The following is an 18,591-nucleotide window of genomic DNA, read 5'->3' as shown; positions in this document are numbered from 1 at the left end:
ATGCCAAGAGACACACAATGCTGTGCTACTTTAGCTGTCACTGTACCGCACAAGGAAAGCTGTTGAGATATACAATATTTAAATAAGTAAGGACAGGCAATTGCAGTCAAACATGGATTTGGAAGCAGAATTTCATTTTTATTATATCCCCTTTCATTGCTTACTTTTTCTTCTAATAAACTGGACCATGAAGAACAGCTATTCATGATCAGGTACAAAAATATCAACCAGCTGATTTCACTGTAAAGTATTTTTTTTTCCTCCTTGCAGCTGACCACTAACTGCTACCACCTCCTTTCCTCATTCATTGGGTCTACCAGACTCATCTTAGCATCACTCAAACTCAACTCAACCCATGTCTGGAGCCTATGAGGAGATCAAGGATACTGGTGTAGCATCATACTGCTGCTAGTGATTCTGCCCCATAACTCCTACCACCCTGTGATAGCCCTGTGAACTCTACATTCACTGTCTTTAGGAGATGCTTGTGTACTTCTGCACATGAGCTTAGGCTGCCTGACTGTCTCCTGGATTGGTGCACTAAAGGTGGAGGGGATGGCATAATTGTTAACATCTTTACCTCACAGATACAAGGTACAGAGTTTGAGTCTCACCTCTGATTATTGGCTAGGCTTGTAACAGTCCATGGAATGATAGCCTAGTACTTATTTGAACCAATATTGGCTGCTCATGCCTATCCTCCCCCTGTGGCCCTTTTATTGCCCATGGACTAATCTAACACTCATCATCTGGGGTGTAGTAAATGGCTGTTGTATCCCTTTGCACCACATGGCTGCCCATGTTAACTATTTCTGGAACAAAACTAGGCTTATTTACTTGTAAGTTGAGGGAGAATTCAGATATTTCTCCAACAACACAAACCATTGTGAATAGCTTCTTTTCACAGGGATGCATTTCTTGTAACGTTTTCCTGTTAGGCTACAGTGAATGCCTGCTATAATGAGAAAGGCAGATTCAAAATAAGCTAAAATATACATTTTCTATACTTCAACTGTTTACCTACAGCATTATATGCATCCACTGTGATCTTAGCCACAGAGTATGCAAAAGGTTCCCTTTTATAACCTTTTTGCATTCATTACAATTGTTAGGCACATTCACAACTCAAGAAATGAAGACATCTTTGTTGACTGCCCCTCCCCATTAAATTGTCAATTATCAATATTTTATGCAAGATGAAAATAGAAATATAAAAATACAGACTCATAATTCAGACGTTCTGTACACTGTGCAAAGAGGTATAATTATTTAACTACTAAGGACAGCAGTTATAAAATGACTGTAATTTATGATTGTACTGCATATGCAGAGCTGAATGCTTTAAGAATTCCTCCCTATGCTTATTTTCACCTGAGTACTGCTTCCAGTAACTCTACGTTATACAAACACACACTTAATAAATTGCAGGATGTGCATATTCTCATCATGACTGTTTGGATCATTCTCGTACGGATACTCTAGCACTGTTTTAAGTGTCTGTGCCTCTTGAGGATACGCAAAGCATATGCTGTTGTTAACCTATGCATATAAACTGCTAGAACATTGCACGTATTATGCAATACCAGGATGACAGTTTATTGTAAATATAAATGCATAGCCTAGAAAAGTATAAAACTGGCATACATGTAAGGGTGGTTCCTTTCTGTGCTATCTGTAAATAGCACTGAGTCTAAGACCAGTTTTTGTTCACTGGTAGTGCCCCATGGAATTCAGCATTATTTTTGCTTTGCCTACTATAGCATTGATTGATTGATTGATTGACTGGGTGATCAAGTTCATCTGTTCATTTATTTAAATATTCATTTGCTCATTTATTCTTTTTCTAACTAGACAGCCTTGATGTCTGCCTGAACAGTGGAGAACTTAATAGCAAATAGGAGCTGCCCCAATACACAGCCTTGAAGGACACCACTGGAAACAAACCTTTTAATGGAGACTCTACCATCAGTTCTAATTAGGGGTTCTGTCTGTGAACCAGTTAGCTGTCCAGTGAGTAACATATGGGTTTAATTTTAAAGTGGTTAGTTTGTCTACAATGCCTGAATGCGGGATGTGTCAAAGGCCGTGTTTTGGTCAAGGTATGCAGTGTGTACTGTTTTGTGTCTGTCTAATGCCCCAGTGACTTTTTCAAAGAAGTTAACTAGGCTGAGCAGGAAGGACCTGTCCTTCACAAACACAAACTGGTTCAGTTTGAGGGATTGTAGTTAGGTTGGCAGTATCTTTGTCTATAAGATCTACAGTGATAGATCCAGTTGTCTTACTGAGAAGGATGGTTAGACTTATTTGTCTTTAGTAGCCAGGAGCAGTAGTGGAGCCACCCTTATGAAGGGAGATGACCGCAACAATTCTCCACACCTCTGTGATGAAATAATTTAACAGCTATTCAGAGTCATGAGTGGGTCTGTGAGGAGGCAGTATTTTATTCTTACAATAAAGTATTCTGATGCATTATCAGGCCATCAGGCCTCATGGAATTAGTGTTTTACCTCTGAGAGAGCCTTTAAAACATGTTCAAATGGGATCTTAGAGGGCTGTAGGAATATGGAAGGAATCTAGGAAAAAGGGAGAAGTTTGAAATAAATTTATCTGCTATTATGTTGGCTTGTTGTCCTTAGGGGGTAGAATAAGTTTTACTGTTTTGTACTGAAGTATTCTGATGCATTATCAGGCCATCAGGCCTCATGGAATTAGTGTTTTACCTCTGAGAGAGCCTTTAAAACATGTTCAAATGGGATCTTGGAGGGCTGTAGGAATATGGAAGGAATCTAGGAAAAAGGGAGAAGTTTGAAATAAATTTATCTGCTATTATGTTGGCTTGTTGTCCTTAGGGGGTAGAATAAGTTTTACTGTTTTGTACTGAAGTATTCTGATGCATTATCAGGCCATCAGGCCTCATGGAATTAGTGTTTTACCTCTGAGAGAGCCTTTAAAACATGTTCAAATGGGATCTTAGAGGGCTGTAGGAATATGGAAGGAATCTAGGAAAAAGGGAGAAGTTTGAAATAAATGTATCTGCTATTATGTTGGCTTGTTGTCCTTAGGGGGTAGAATAAGTTTTACTGTTTTGTACTGCATTAAGCACAGTGATCGTCTCCAAAATCGAGAAAAGTTTAAACTTGTTGAGTATATCCCTAGTTTAAGACCAAAACTTAACTGCACTTGGGTATGCTTAACAAAAGCTTGTTAAGGACACAACTGCTGTTAAAATCAGATCTTGTGCTAGGGACTAATAACTGACAAGGCTGACCAGCAAAGAACAGCAGAAGAAGGCAGACCAGATTTTAAAACCTGTTAGCACTTCAGCCTGCCAAATGTGACACAACATAGTTCTACAGAGGGATGCATCATTTCTGCCCGATGTCCATGCAGCTCATCTAAGCCAGATTATGCAGAGTAACCCTGATTTTGCCTCATATATTTTCCTGTTCCTTATAATTTTTTTTATTTTTCCCAATCATAATTCACTTTGTATCAACCTGGTATAATACTGAGCAATGTTTATAAGGTTCCATATTAAGACAGACTTAATTTTATTTCTAAGTTTTTTCTTTAATATTTTAAGTGCAGGCATAGGTTAGTTGGTTTTCAGTTTATTGCTAAGGGAGAAAAGTTTTTTTATTTTTTTTTATTGCTTTATTATATAATTATTTTATACCAGGGGTTCAAGAATAGCGTGTTTCATAAATAAATGTACTATAAATGATTGCCAACAATGTAAGGTTTACCAGTTCTTGTTTCTGAACAACAGCTACTCAACAGCTAAATAAATCATTCTGTTTGTAATTTTTGATTCATAGGTATCGACTTGAAAGAGTGGATTGAGGCTGGCAATGATTTTCTGAAAACAGAGGTAGAACCAGGACAGCTAGGGATCTGAAAAGACACCTGTTCATTCACGCAAAGAGCTGCACTCATTTTGTGACTTCTTATCTTCATGCTTTATAAATGAAATAATGTACTTAATTATAAATGTATGTTTTTAATTCTATAATGGTGCTATTTAATGTAATCATAAATAACTGCATCCAAAGAACTGCTGAACAAAAGTGTAAGCATTTGTACTGATAAAATAATTGCTTGTCATCACTAAAACTGTGAAAAATTCCTCTGATATTTTCATAACCATAGTCAGCACATAAAGAGGAAAGCAGGCGTAACTGTGATTTGCAGTATATTTACAAATATGCAATAGTGAGACTTGCTTTCAAGGCGCTGAATATATCACTTTATTTCAGCTTTTCCTGGTTAGGGGTCACCACAGCAGAACTCTGGTCTGCTAATGATTGGCAGTGGACTTTTACGGTGCCAAGTTACCAACCCGGCCTTCAAAGAAGGCACACCCATTCACGCACACACCTACCTGCATGTCTTTAAATGTCACTCAACTGCAGAGAGGACATGCAGATGCCACACAGAAGGCACTCCAGCCCAGAATCAAACAGGCAAACCTCTTGCTGTGAGGAGACGACACTAACTGCTGCACCACCATGATAATGCAGTAATCCTTAATTCTGAAAATTACGAACTGATACAACACTGTGAAAGATATCCAAAATGCCCAGGTGTCTCCAAAAAGTGACAATAATACTCAGATAACCGTGAAGACTTTATTTCTTACAAAAACACAAACGTTAAGCGCTTTCACCCAGCTAAATTGGGCTTCATCAGAACGTGATAATGACAAAATGCTGGTGCTTAAATACAAAATTTGGCACCAAACATTATTTCTTTAAAAAGACATACACTTAATAAAATGTTCAACAAATAAAATTCATTGTATCTATCAATAGTGCTTGATAACAATTTCATATATTTTGAGGGTGAACACTTCTGTCAAACCAGAGGTGTTGCAATGGGGGCAGCATGTGTCCCCATATTTGCGAACCTGGTCATGTTAGACTGGGAAGACACGGTTCTTTTTCCCAATATGTACTACAAGCATATCAAGCACTACTCAAGATTCCTTGATGACATATATATCCTTTGGGAAGGTAGCACTGATAAATTAGAAGGTTTACTCACTCATGTGAGATTTCTTAATCCAGGACTGTCCCCAGTGCATGGAACTTTATAGCTGAAAATGTTAGCCAGAGTGACAATCTGAAACAGTTCAAGAAAACTCTCTAACCAGCTTTTTAAGGGAAAAACAAAACTGCAGCTGGTCAGAGAAAGTAACTGTATTTAGTTCTAAATATATTAATATTTCCCATCTCTGTTTGTGTCACATAATCTTAAGCAATGAGATAAGTGTAACATAAAACTGCATTTGTGCTGCTTCATAGTTGGATGGAAGGAGCAATAAAAGCGATGTTTTATATACTGTTAAATGTAATAATGCATGTAGGTGTTAATCATGAATCCTTATATTATATGATGCGTCTCATGTACCTACATACTGTTTACACCTTCTGTATACTATGACAAGGTATTGTGTGTTTTTATTTAATGTGCTATGTTGTCTGTGTTTGCCTGAGTAACATGAGACACTTAACACATGTTAAATAAATGAATAAATAAATGAATGAATGAATAAACAAAATAAAACTTGTGGAATTTTAATTACATTATATTAAAATTCTAGTCTATAGCCATGAGCTGAGAGGTGAAAGCATTGTTATACTTAAGTTTTAGGTTTGGTTACAGGTAGCCACAGGGTTTATAATTTTAACATCTGCAAACTCTGAAATGGCTTAATTAAGGGTTTGAGTTTTATCTCCATTAGACTGAACATTGAACAAGGGTACAATGGATCTAAACAGTCTATTGTTTAGTGAAATGCTTCAAATTACTGACTATGAGTTCTAAATGTCCATTTAGGAAGCAGGCCGGTGCTCATACAAAGTAATGTTAGGCATATCTAGATGTCTGATTTTAGCATATAGGGTAAGACTATGCGTTTTCTAACAAGCCTCATCTTATACCATTGGGTTTCATTCCTTCTGTCTCTGTTTGCATACATTGAGAGAGACCAGTGATGCTGACTCAGTCCAGAAACAAGATGCTCATCCCTAATGGCCTTCAATGTCTAGCAAATAACTATGAAAAGTAAATATTGAAGAATGGAGTTCTGTAGCTGACCTTCAATTTACTTGTTAATAACTTTCTCTGGTATCCAAGGTATACCACCCTCCATTTTCAGTATCTGAAGTGAGTGAGTACTGTATTAAGTAACTGGGATTTTTTTGTGCTGAATCTCTAATGTCCCTACTTTCATCACATCATTGAATATTCTGCTGTTAATTAATGGAAAAATACCAACACTTAGTTATTTGAAAGATCGCTCAGGGTTACTTCACACTGTACTCAGGTGTTCTAAAGGAAGCTGAGAACTCCTTTGCAATAACTGTCTTAATGTTACTAGAAAAAAAAGATTTTTGGAATAACAAGCTGACATTTTTGAGGCTAGTATATGCTACAACAAAGTCTAGTGGTGTTATGCTGCCCTGAGACAGTGGGCATGTGTGTATCCAAATACTTGTGATTTATACTGAGACAGGGACAGTTATCCTTGGCCTGGTAAAATATAAGTGAACTTGTGTAAAAGATAATTAAATAAATAAATAAAAAAAATAGAATCCCACTTTCACCCATGGAATGTTCTCCATTCACCCATTGCAGACACTTTTACACTGATGATAATCACATTTGAAATACTGATCAGAGTGTTCAGTTCATCAGTGTCAAAGAGTGAAAATCATTAATCTTTAGCTGCTGTGCCCACTCCTGACCATCCCACTGCTCACTACCACCCCTTCCTTACCAGACAGACATGCATGACTATCCCCTTTCCTAGGTATCACACACACATCTTCGGTCATTAAGAATTTATTACAGGCTGAGGGATGCCAGTATATTTTTGCCATATTTTCTATTGGGTGTTCAAGAAATGTTTCTATAGATTTCACATCTCTCAGTTCAATATTGCTACATATATTGCATAAATACTATATAAGGGGTTCAAAATTGCTACATATATTGCATAAATATTATATAAGGGGTTCAAAATTGCTACATATATTGCATAAATACTATATAAGGGGTTCAAAATTAGGTTCATAGGTTCATACTAGGCTATCTGCCCTAGGACATTTATAAGCCTAGCCAGAATGTGTTTGGCTTTCGCCACCCATTTTAAATAAATTTTACTATGCCCTTTTTCGAGGTTAGTATACTGTGCCTCTGTCTAACAGTGACACAGAAGTGATACCCGGGTTAAACCTATGATCTCCCATCCACTCATCAAGATTCCTCTTGAAGAGAGTCAGTGAGGGACACTGCCTAACTTGGACTGGGATTTTATTCCAGAGTAAAGGGAGCCTCTGGGTTATGAATCTGTCCCTCCTATTTATTTCAGTGCTGAGGTTCAAGTCTCTCGAGCACGTAGCTTGATGGGATTTGGATTTTCTGAGGTGCAGCATGTCCATTAATTCCGGGTTGGACATGGATTTATACGTCAGGCACAGATCGCCCCTGAACAGGCGGTATGCCACTGAGTAGAGCTGGAGTTTCTTTAACCGGGCAGCATATGGCATCTGTTTGAGCCCTTTGATCCTCTTGGTGAGGTACTTTTGGGGTCTTTCCAGTTGCTGCAGGTGTCTGGTAAGGTTCATCCCAAAAGGGGCATTGTACTCAATTATGGGCCTGATGAGGGATGAGTAAAGAGGCACGATGACCTCCCCTGATCTAGATGTGAATCCTTTCATGATTAGGTGGGCTATATAAAATGTTTTTCTAACCACTTTGGCCACGTGGTTGTCAAATGAGAGACTGCTATCAACTTGGGTCCCCAGGTCCCTAATTACTTCTTCTGTACTTAATGGATTACCACCTATGTGGTAATTTGTGGGCACTTTGTTTTTGCCAAAGGGGATGACTATGCACTTTTTGGCATTTAGCGTGAGGCCATGGCTCTGGCACCAGTTGTCTGTTTCTATGAGGCCCTTTTGTAGGATGATTGTGTCGGCTGGAGAGTCAATTATGGCACCTAGTTTGCAGTCATCTGCAAACTTGGTCAGTCACAGTCCTTCCGTGTTGGCCTGTACCTCCGAGAAGTATATACCAAACAAGAGAGGTCCCAGGACTGAGCTTTGTGGGATGTCACTAGTAACTGGCTTGGAGTCTGACATGGCTCCAGCAATTCTAACCATGTGGGTTCTGTCCTTGAGCCAATTTGCAACCCATCTAGTGACATAGGGGTTTATATTTAAGCTGGTGAGCTTATCTATAATGCCTAAGTGGGGTATTGTATCGAAGGCTTTTGCGAGGTCCAGGTAGGCTGTGTGGACCACCTTCCCCTCATCAGTGGCCTTGGTGACTGTTTCAAAGAAATCAACCAGGTTTAAGTGGCAGGATCTGCCCTTAACAAAGCCGAACTGGGTAGGATCCAGTGTCTGTAGGTCCCCAATATCTTTATTTATGAGGTCCATGATGATCCTTTCCATAGCTTTGCAGACCAAGCTAGTCAGGCTTATGGGGCGATAGTTTCCAGGATCCGTTGAGGCACCACCTTTGTGGAGAGGGACCACTGTTGCTGTACACCACTCTTTGTGTACATGTCCTGTAGTAAGGCTCAGATTGAACAGTAGTTTTATGTTTGGGTTTAGCCCTACTTGGAGTTCATGTAGGATGCAGCCCGGGACACCGTCTGGTCCCATTGATGCTGTGTTTTTTGCTTTGGAGAGGGTGGCTCTTACCTGAGCATCTGAGGTGTCGGGGGGGCAGCACTCTGCTGGGATAGATATTTGCCCTTTTGGTGGGGAGGTGGGGGGAGAAGTTTGCGCTGAACCTGTCAGCTAGGATGTTGGCAATGTCTGTGGGTTCGGTGTATTTTTTGTCGTTTTGGACTAATTCTGAGCATATCTGGGAATTCCCACCCAGGTTCCTAACATAACTAAAGAAAGCCTTGTGATTATCCTTAGTGTCCTGTGCAATTTTTCTCTCGAAGCTAGCCTTAGATGATTTTATGAGTGCCCGTAGTTTTTTGCTAATACTGATCAGAGATGCCTTCCCTTTTTGGGATTTTGCTCTATCATTTAGTAGCTTCCTCATTCTATTGTATAGTTTGTTTATGGCTGGGGTCCACCAGACCGGACGTCTGCCTTTGGAGGATTGAGTCTTGGTTTTATTTGGGATTGCATGATCCATGCATTCCTGAAGGTGTTCATAGAATGCATTTATAAAGGATTCTGCGGTCTGGGCCGTATTTTCCACAGGCCCGGGGGCTTTGAAGGATTCCACCTCAGTTTGAGGAGTGTGAAATTTGCTTTAGAGAAGTTTTTCACTGTGGTTTTCTGGGCAGGAGGTGGGGTCGGGATATGAATATTCAGTGAGATTAGTTTATGGTCTGATCTTACCAGTGAGGGATACACTTCTGGTCTGGAGCATAGATTCCCCATGTTGGTGATGATCAGGTCCAGTATGTTTTCCCCTCTTGTGGGAGTGGTAACAAGTTGTTCCATAGCATTTGAGTTTATAAATTCTAGGAACCTTTGGGCTAGGGTGTTGGAGCTAGAGTAATGCTCCCAGTCTATGTTTGGGTAGTTGAAGTCACCCAATATAATTGTGTTTGGAGAGACCTTCATATTTTCCAGTGTTCTCAGGAAGGCCGAGTGGGGTTCCTGGGTTTGGGAAGGTGGTCTGTAGCAGGCTATAAACTGGAAGGCAGTTTTACCCACTGTTAGTTGCACATGGATAGTCTCTGATGCTTCGTGCTGTGCCACCAACCTGGAGGTGTGGGTATCTTTGACAAATATTGATACTCCCCCTCCTTTTGTGGTTCGGTCCAAGTTTTGGGGCCAAAAAGCATGGTATGAGGTATAACCTGGTAGTGCTGGGGTGCTCTTGGGAGACTTGAACCAGGTTTCTGTTACTGCACAGATATCAATGTTCTCCATGCCAAGGAGAGTTTCGAGTGTGTGCATCTTGAGGTTTAGACTTCTGGCGTTGAGTAGCATTACTCTTAGTTTCTTATCCCTTGTGATACCTATGGAGGTGGGTTTGTCTTTTGAGCCTTGCCTAAAAAAGGCACTATGGGGGTAGCAAGAACCTTTGCCAATATCCGAAAGCCCAGGGGTGACAGGTGCAAGCCGTCCCTAGCGAAGCATCGTGGCTTGTCGAGCATGTCATCCCAGGCTGACAGGCATTGGATCCCCTTTGAATGACACCAATATTTAAGCCAATTGTTGAAATTGATCATCTTGTCTTCATATTGTGGCATCATTCTTGGTGAGGGTAAGATGCTACTCAAGGTCAGAGTCATACCGGCCTGGGCCACATGATCAGAGAGCTCCTCTATGTCTCTTTTCATGTAGTCCAGGGAGGTACGTCTCAGGTCATTCACACCAGCATGGACAATGACTGAGTCATATTTGTACTTGCCTTGGAGTGACCTGAGTGCTTGTGTTATGTGGCGGATCCTAGCACCCGACAGGCAGCTCACCGTGACCTTCTCCTTGTTCAGCCTGGTGAGCAGGACGTCAGTGTGCCTGATGATAGTCACCTATTACAAGTGTATCAGGTGTGTTGTTTAGCCTTAAGGGCTGTGACTGTTCGGCACAATATCTTTGTGAGCTATGTGTTGCACGTGTTTTGTTTTGGGGTAGCGGTTGCTTGGGTGTCTGCTTTGGAGGTCTCTGCTGCTTAGGCAGATTTTTATTTAGAGCCTCTGAGTATGTTTTTGTGTGTTTATGTGTTTGGTTTGCTGTCGTGGTAGGTCTATGTGAGACTGGAATTGTAGTGAGTGTGGTTTCCTTCTCCTCCTGACTGGTGTTAGAAAAATCTATACATGCTGCTTAGAAAATATATTTACATACATGCTGCCTAGAAAAATATATTTACAATGTGTGCTGCTTAGGAAGATGTGTATTTAAACATTCAAACATATATAAGTTGTGTGATCAAATATATAGAGAAATGTGTGCTTTAGTTAGGAATAAATGTACTTAAATCCATAATAGAGAACAAAGTTTATGTAATGCATTTAATTCTGTCTTACTAGAATAATAGTAGAAATAAACCTGCATATTATTGCTTGAAGCACAAGCTGCAGTGTAATCAGAAATTTGACCTTGGCAGCTTGCAAACACAGCCTGGCTCATGTCTTTCAAGTAAAGATTATTTTGCAAAGTTAGAAAATAATAAATCTGTTCGCATGTGTATCCTCTTTCCTGCCTCCACCAGGAGAGTAGCCTTGTGCGCACTATCTCTGATAGTGCGCAGCTGGGAACGAGGAAGACAAAGAGAGGCTTAAAGAAGACATACATCTATTGTATTCGAACTAATCAGAGAACCTTGAATTGGCTACATCCTCAGGAGGTCATCGTGACTGACCAGGTGTTTGCAAGGCTGTAACATTCACATGGGAAAAAGACTTTTTGAAAAACACAAATTCAGCACTTTTTATGAATTACTATGATGTAAAGACCCTGTCACTGACCACGCCAGTGAGGTGGGCAAAACTGATAATGACATGTATAAAGTTGGTGTTCATTTCTGAATAAAACTAGTCAAAATTCTATACAACTTTGTGTATGGTTTTTTGCCTCCTAATGTACATTAGAGCTTTAAAATACTTGAGTTCTCCTGCATTATTGTTTGTTATTGATTGACATTGTTTTTAAATAACTCAATGATTTTTACAGTCCGATTCTAACAAATTTATTTAACATTTTGGTCCTTCGGACCGGAATTCCCTTGGTAAGCTGCAGGTCACAGAGTGCATAAGTGCTAATAAATCTGCGCAGGAGAAGCTGCCGAAAAGAATGGTTCTTCTTAAAGTAAAAAGACCTCCGACTGAATTGTTGTGTGTAAAGAGGCTGTCCACTTTCTGATCTGTGGCTGAAAAGCGGAAGACTGGGCCCCAAGGAGAAACAATAAGAGCAGGAGGCTCAGGTAAGAAGAATTTCCCTCTTTGTCTTTGTTTTAGATCAGGGACCAGGTTACACTGTGCTATTGCTAAGGTTTGTGATAGCAGGGAGAGAGAGAGTCGAAGTATTGTATCTTGAGTCATAGATCAGGGAATAACAAAGCAAAGTAAACAGTCATTCTAGACACTACTGTGGATATGGGGAAATAAGATACCACGTGGTACAAAAGAAGGGTTACGTAACAGTCTTTTTAAGACATGGAAAATCAGTGCACTAAGAGATCACGAGATCCGCCCCTAACGGATAATGTAAAGCATATGCAATTACAGTAAGCAGATAATGTGCGATATTTTGCAAAATGTGTTAACAACTATAAATTTGATAGTAAACTAGATAAACTTTCACTAGTTAAACTCCTTAAACAAGCTTTAATCTGATGCAGGGCGTCAGGCAAAAAAAAAAAAAAAAAAAAAAAACAGAAACATTTTTAACAGACAGAATCTCTGAAAAATGAAAACTTAGAGCAGACTGGACTTGCATTAATTAATGCATACAACAGGGAAATGAGACAGTAGATGGATATTATGCTAGATCATTAAAATGCTTAAAAAACAACAATTAAAAAATACATTTTTAAAAGGTTGCATTGCCTCTGTTAGTAGTTTTATTACAAGGCATATGATAAATCACTGAACAAGCAGGCTGCAAGCCTTACTTGAGTATGCTAGATGTACTGAAAGACACTTTAATAGTAAAAAGAAAAAAAAAGGGCACAAGTCTTCACTGCTGAAGACGGAGCTGAAGTATTTGTATTACAGTCAGGTAAAAAGGGCATCTAGCTAGGGACTATAAACAAAATAAGAAAGCAATAACAGAAGATAAAGGAGATGTGGACTGACTATATAATAGTGATAATAACCAAAAATCATCAGGAAAGGTTAATAAACAAAAAGAAAATGTGAATGTAGTAGAGGGAATAGAGGAAGTACAAACAGATGTAAAGAATAAAAATGAAAATACAATTTTAGATTTAGCATTGTTGAGCCTGGAGCTCTACCTAGCAAATACAAAACCAAAAGTAACACTTCTGGTGGAGGGAAGAAAGGTCAAATTCCTGTGTGACTCAGGAGCGTCACGGACTTTGATACACCCTCCAAGTTACCAAAACATTCTAAATCACCTGATTATATATTAGTAAAAGCAGCAAATGGACAGCTATACAGGGAACCACTTTCCCATAATATAGCAATAACTGACCCTGTTTCAGGTATGACTCAAACAAGTAAAATTGTAGTTTCTGCAAAAATATCCAGTAAACTTACTGGGAAAAGACCTTGTGCAGATATTTGGCATAGCAGTAGTTCCTACCATGCAGGGTATGGAAGCACAAAGACAAATGAATGCTCTTGTGGTGTGATCAGAGGGTGAAGCCTATTATTGGTACAGCCAGGACCTAGTTATGATTGGTCCAGGGGCAGTAACCAAAGAACTGATAAACGTAGCCATCAGTAAGGTACCCTCCCTTGACACTGATCAGCAGCACTTGTTACATTGTACTCCATACTACTGTAGCACACCAGGACCTAATAAGGAATATAAGTAAAAATCCTGCTGACAAATTAATATTACAAACTTTATGCTGGGATACTGAGGGAAACAGTGTAGTAAGCTGTTCATTACCTCAGGAGTTCATGAGATTGTATAAGTCCAATAGACTGCCACATGTCAGCTTGACAAAAACAAAAGTGTTAAATGGGCAGACTTAGAAAAAAGGTAACAAAATGGGAAAACAGACTGATTTAAAAATGTCAGGACAAGGGATATAAAAACAAAACTGAATTGGTTGACACAGACACATACAGCTGTACACTTGCAATCTAGTAAGGACAGCTGATTAGCATTTTTATTAAAAGAAAAAAAAAAGGCCTTGTGTAAAATTCCAACAACTCTGTGGTCAACAGGCAAGTTAAATGTAGGGCTTATTCAAGCAGCAGGACCAGTTACAATTACCCCAAAGTCAGCTTTTAGACCACAGAAAAAACAATACATTTTGGGAAAGAATGCAAAAGTAAAAATTAAGCCTATAATAAGCAGCATTACTCAAAAAAAGGAGTACTGGTAGAAACTCCTGATTCACCATGTGATACACCCCTATTTCCTGTTAAAAAAAAGCAAACGGGGAATGGCAGATGGTACAAGATTTATAAGCTGTGAATAATGCAGTAATACCTAAAGCACCTACGGTGCCAGACCCACATACCTTGTTAAATGATTTAAAGCCACAATAGAAGTATTTTACTGTGGTAGAGATAAGCAATGCTTTCTTTTCAATACCTATACATCCTGATAGTCAATATTGGTTTGCATTTACATTTCAGGGTAAAAGGTATACATATACACGACTACCACAGGGATATTGTGAGAGCCCAATAATATTTGCACAAAAAATGGCTAGCAATCTGGCAGGGTCTACCCCACCAGAAAGTAGTCAAATTTTACTTTATGTAAATGACATCTTGCTAGCAGCACCCAGCAGCAGTGCAGGGTGAATACAGTAGCATTGTTAAAATTTTTAGTAATACAAGGACACAAAGTAAACAAGAGTAAGTTACAAACTTTGGGAAAAAAAAACACAGGTTAGATACCTGGAATATGTGATATTCAGTAAAGGTAAAATACTAAATAGTGGGAAAAGAGAAAAGAGGGAAAAAACAGCAATTTTGCAAGCACCCAAACCAACAACTAAAAAGAAATAATGTCTTTTCTTAGGTACAACTAATTTTTGTTGGAACTGGGTACCAAATTATTTCACAATGGAAAACAAAAGCAGAAATGGCTTTCTGCAGGTTGAAGCAGTTAATAGCTTCTTCATTAGTTTTAAGACTTCCAAGTTATCACAAACGTTTTTTAGACCATAGATTGTAAGCAATGGTACATGACATCAGTATTAAAGCAACAACATGGGGATAAGCAATGCCCCATAGCTTACTATTCATTACAGTTAGACCCAGTGGTGCAATCTTTGCCTCACTGTGTACAAGCAGTAGTTTCAGCAGCAATGGCAGTACAGGCTTCAGCCTCAATGGTGTTATTCCACCCTCTCACATTGAGAATGCCTCATGCAGTTGCAATAATTCTGCCACAAGAAAAAGTTGCATACCTTTCTCCTGCTAGACATCTTTCATGTATGACCATACTGCTGAGTCAACCTCATATAAACAGTTAGCTTTACCTAGACAAGATCTTACAGATATGCCCTTGGATAATGCTGAGGTGACATATTACGTGAATGGCTCATGCAGAAGGGGTCCTACAGAAAAAAATCTGGTGGGGTATGCAGTAGTTACAGACACTAAAAATTTAGAAGCACAAACTTTGCCACACAACTTGTATGCTCAAGCAGCAGAACTGGTAATTTTGACAGAAGCATGTATTTTAGTAAAAGGCAAAAAAAGTAAACATATATACTGATAATCAGTATGCTTTTTCTACAGTGCATGTGTTTGCACAATAATAAAAAAAATAGAGGGATGATTACATCCAGTAAAAAACCTATTAATCATGCTAATTTATTTTGGAGCTATTAGAATCTATTCAGTTGCCTACTAAAGTAGCTATTTGTAAATGTGTAGCTCATACAAAACAACAGGATAAGATTTCAAAGGTAATGCACGAGCTGATGCAGCTGCAAAGCAAGCAGCCTCAGACTCAGGAACTTTATTTTTTTATTTAAAAAAATTACAGCCCTTTGAAATTTTAAATTTAGACATGTTAAAAACAATGCAAATGCTTACTACAACAGCAGAAAAACAAAACTGGGTAAAACAAGGTGCAATTTTAAAATGGACTGTACATTTCCAAAGGAAAAAACAATATTACCGTCTAATTTATTTAGAATGCAGCTTTGTTGAGCCATGGGCAGAGCCATGTCTCAACAGGGGGGATGGTACAGTTAGTAAATAAAATATTCCAAACATATGGATACATAAATTATACAATAAAATTTTGTGCAGCTTGTCATACTTGTAACAAGCACCATGCACAAGGAGCATTTAAAACAAGCAAGGGAGTTTCCCTACACCACCATATCCATTCCATACTATTTGTATGGACTTCATAGAGTTAAATAAATGTGAAGGAAAAAATACTGTTTAGTGATCATAGATATGTTTTCAAAATGGGTAGAAGCTTTTCCTTAAGGAATCACTGTGCTTACCACCCACAGTCAGCAGGACTGGTGGAGAGGTACAATGGGATTGTAAAAAACAAGTTAAGAAAGTTGATGAGTAAGACTCAGAAGAATTGGATTTGCTGTTTACCTCTAGCATTGCTGAGCATGAAAACAGTAACAAATGTGAAGGGTTTAATCCCCTTTAAAGTAGTATTTGGAAGGGCATATTATGTGCCTCAGTAAAAAGCTCTCATGCCTGCAGGGCTGGAGGCTGACAGTTCACTAGCTAATTAAATAAAGAAACTGTTATGAATAAATCTGTTTTGCAGTTTAACTCTTTTTCAGACAAAAGAACTTTCAGCTGAATAAAAACTTTGTGACTGATACACAAGGGCAAAATGGCCAAGAGTAAAAAAGACAAAAAAGCAGAGCAACCCAAGAACTATTGCATAATTATTTTAACTATGTATTTGTTAACTATAAGTGTGACAATTTTTCTCTTATTGTGGTTTTTCCCTACACTCAACCACACAAGTGAAAGTGAGAAGACGTGATAAACTGTTTATAGACTGGCATCCAAATTTTAACACGTACCTGGCCATGAAGCAAGTGTATACAGAAACTATGCACATTTCAAATTGCTGAGTTTGTACAGCTATACCAACAAAATATAATAAACTTTAACGTCCTCTGTCCCTCTGGGGATAAAATAAGACTTTGGAAAGTTTTTTTTATACAGAAACTGTGAGATCACAGGACAAAATTGCTTTATTTTTACCTGTTCACACAAAAAGGAATTGTATGTCTCTACAAGAGTAATACCCTCCAGGTGGGCTGGAGTAATGGTAATATAACAATGTCTTATAAATGTTACATTAAAGTCAAAAGTGGGGGTACTGTTTGTAATACTAACCATGATTCATATCTGAGTTCAATGAAAACTACATTAAATGCAGTATGTGACAATCTAGTCTTAACTAAGCAATTGTCTATTAAGAATAGAAAAATGTTTCATGCAGGGATAACACGTATCAGTACCAAAGTAATGATTTTATTTGTGGAAAAAAGGCATATAAATGGTTACCTGAAAATTGGTCCGCAGTTGTTTTTGGGTTATCTGGTTTTAGCAATAAGACATACTGCAGAATTACCTTTGGGTAAAATACGAAACGTAAGGAAAACAGCTCGAGAATCTGAAGGTCCAGTGAAAAAAAAAAAAAAAACCTGTGAATCCAGTTGGTAAAATCGAAGCTGGTTGAAAAGGCCATAATTCAGTGAAAGACAAAAGTAAATTGACTCATATGAACTTGGGCAACAGTGTTATATCCAGGGCAGGAATGCCACCAGCCTATGGAGCAGTCAAATCGATCTGGGAGCTGAGAAAGCTGTCAAAAAGTCATGAGCAATGCAACTTTTTCCACCCTAGAATTGGTGACTAATGAACTAAATGCAATAAAAACTGTTGTGCTACAAAATCGAATGGCTCTTTACTTCACCCTAGCGGCAAGAGGTGGTACACGAAAAAAAAAATGCTGTGCGTACATTCCAGACAACCAACATGAAATCAATGACCACCTAGAGGTAATTCAGCAAGTATCAGCAATGACTAAAACCAGGCCCAAACCCACTGACGGACTTTTTCCAGAATCTGTTTGGGGGGGGTGGGGTTCCATCCTATTAAACATTTAATTGCTATTTGTGTGGGTATACTCCTAATAGGAGCATGTGTTTACTGTGAAATTCCCTGCATGAAAAAATTAATCAAAAATTTGTTGATATATCTGCTACTGAAACTTTTTACCAAAGTGTTGAAATTAAAAGATTAATTTCAAATGATGCTTTTTCTGAAATATAAAACCAATGACTTACTTAGCTGAAAGCCCTTGAAAGGGAAAGGCTAAGGAATAAAATGATACTGTTTATGTTTCAAATAGCATTAAATGCATTAACAGGAGGGAGAATGTTAGAAAAATCTATACATGCTGCTTAGAAAATATATTTACATACATGCTGCCTAGAAAAATATATTTACAATGTGTGCTGCTTAGGAAGATGTGTATTTAAACATTCAAACATATATAAGTTGTGTGATCAAATATATAGAGAAATGTGTGCTTTAGTTAGGAATAAATGTACTTAAATCCATAATAGAGAACAAAGTTTATGTAATGCATTTAATTCTGTCTTACTAGAATAATAGTAGAAATAAACCTGCATATTATTGCTTGAAGCACAAGCTGCAGTGTAATCAGAAATTTGACCTTGGCAGCTTGCAAACACAGCCTGGCTCATGTCTTTCAAGTAAAGATTATTTTGCAAAGTTAGAAAATAATAAATCTGTTCGCATGTGTATCCTCTTTCCTGCCTCCACCAGGAGAGTAGCCTTGTCACTATCTCTGATAGTGCGCAGCTGGGAAACGAGGCAGACAAAGAGAGGCTTAAAGAAGACATACATCTATTGTATTCGAACTAATCAGAGAACCTTGAATTGGCTACATCCTCAGGAGGTCATCGTGACTGACCAGGTGTTTGCAA

The 18,591-nt window shown here is 38.5% G+C and overlaps 1 protein-coding gene across 2 annotated transcripts in view; it reads left to right on the top strand.

Annotated features, from left to right (window-relative positions):
- Nucleotides 1–5,560, top strand: part of LOC122809692 (von Willebrand factor A domain-containing protein 5A-like) — a 1,295,998-nt gene extending 1,290,438 nt beyond the window's left edge. For both annotated transcript variants that reach the window (XM_044081369.1, XM_044081368.1), the window contains one exon: nt 3,819–5,560. In XM_044081369.1, the coding sequence (XP_043937304.1) occupies nt 3,819–3,898 (80 nt within the window). In that variant the 3' untranslated portion in view covers nt 3,899–5,560. The remainder of the gene's footprint in view (nt 1–3,818) is intronic.
- Nucleotides 5,561–18,591: the final 13,031 nt, after the last annotated feature.

The sequence above is a fragment of the Protopterus annectens genome, chromosome 8.part0, assembly GCF_019279795.1.
Source record: "Protopterus annectens isolate FY-2018-M chromosome 8.part0, PAN1.0, whole genome shotgun sequence".
Classification (NCBI taxonomy): Eukaryota; Metazoa; Chordata; order Ceratodontiformes; family Protopteridae; genus Protopterus; species Protopterus annectens.
Note: the sequence above shows the minus strand (reverse complement) of the source record. Positions and strands in the feature narration are given on the sequence as shown.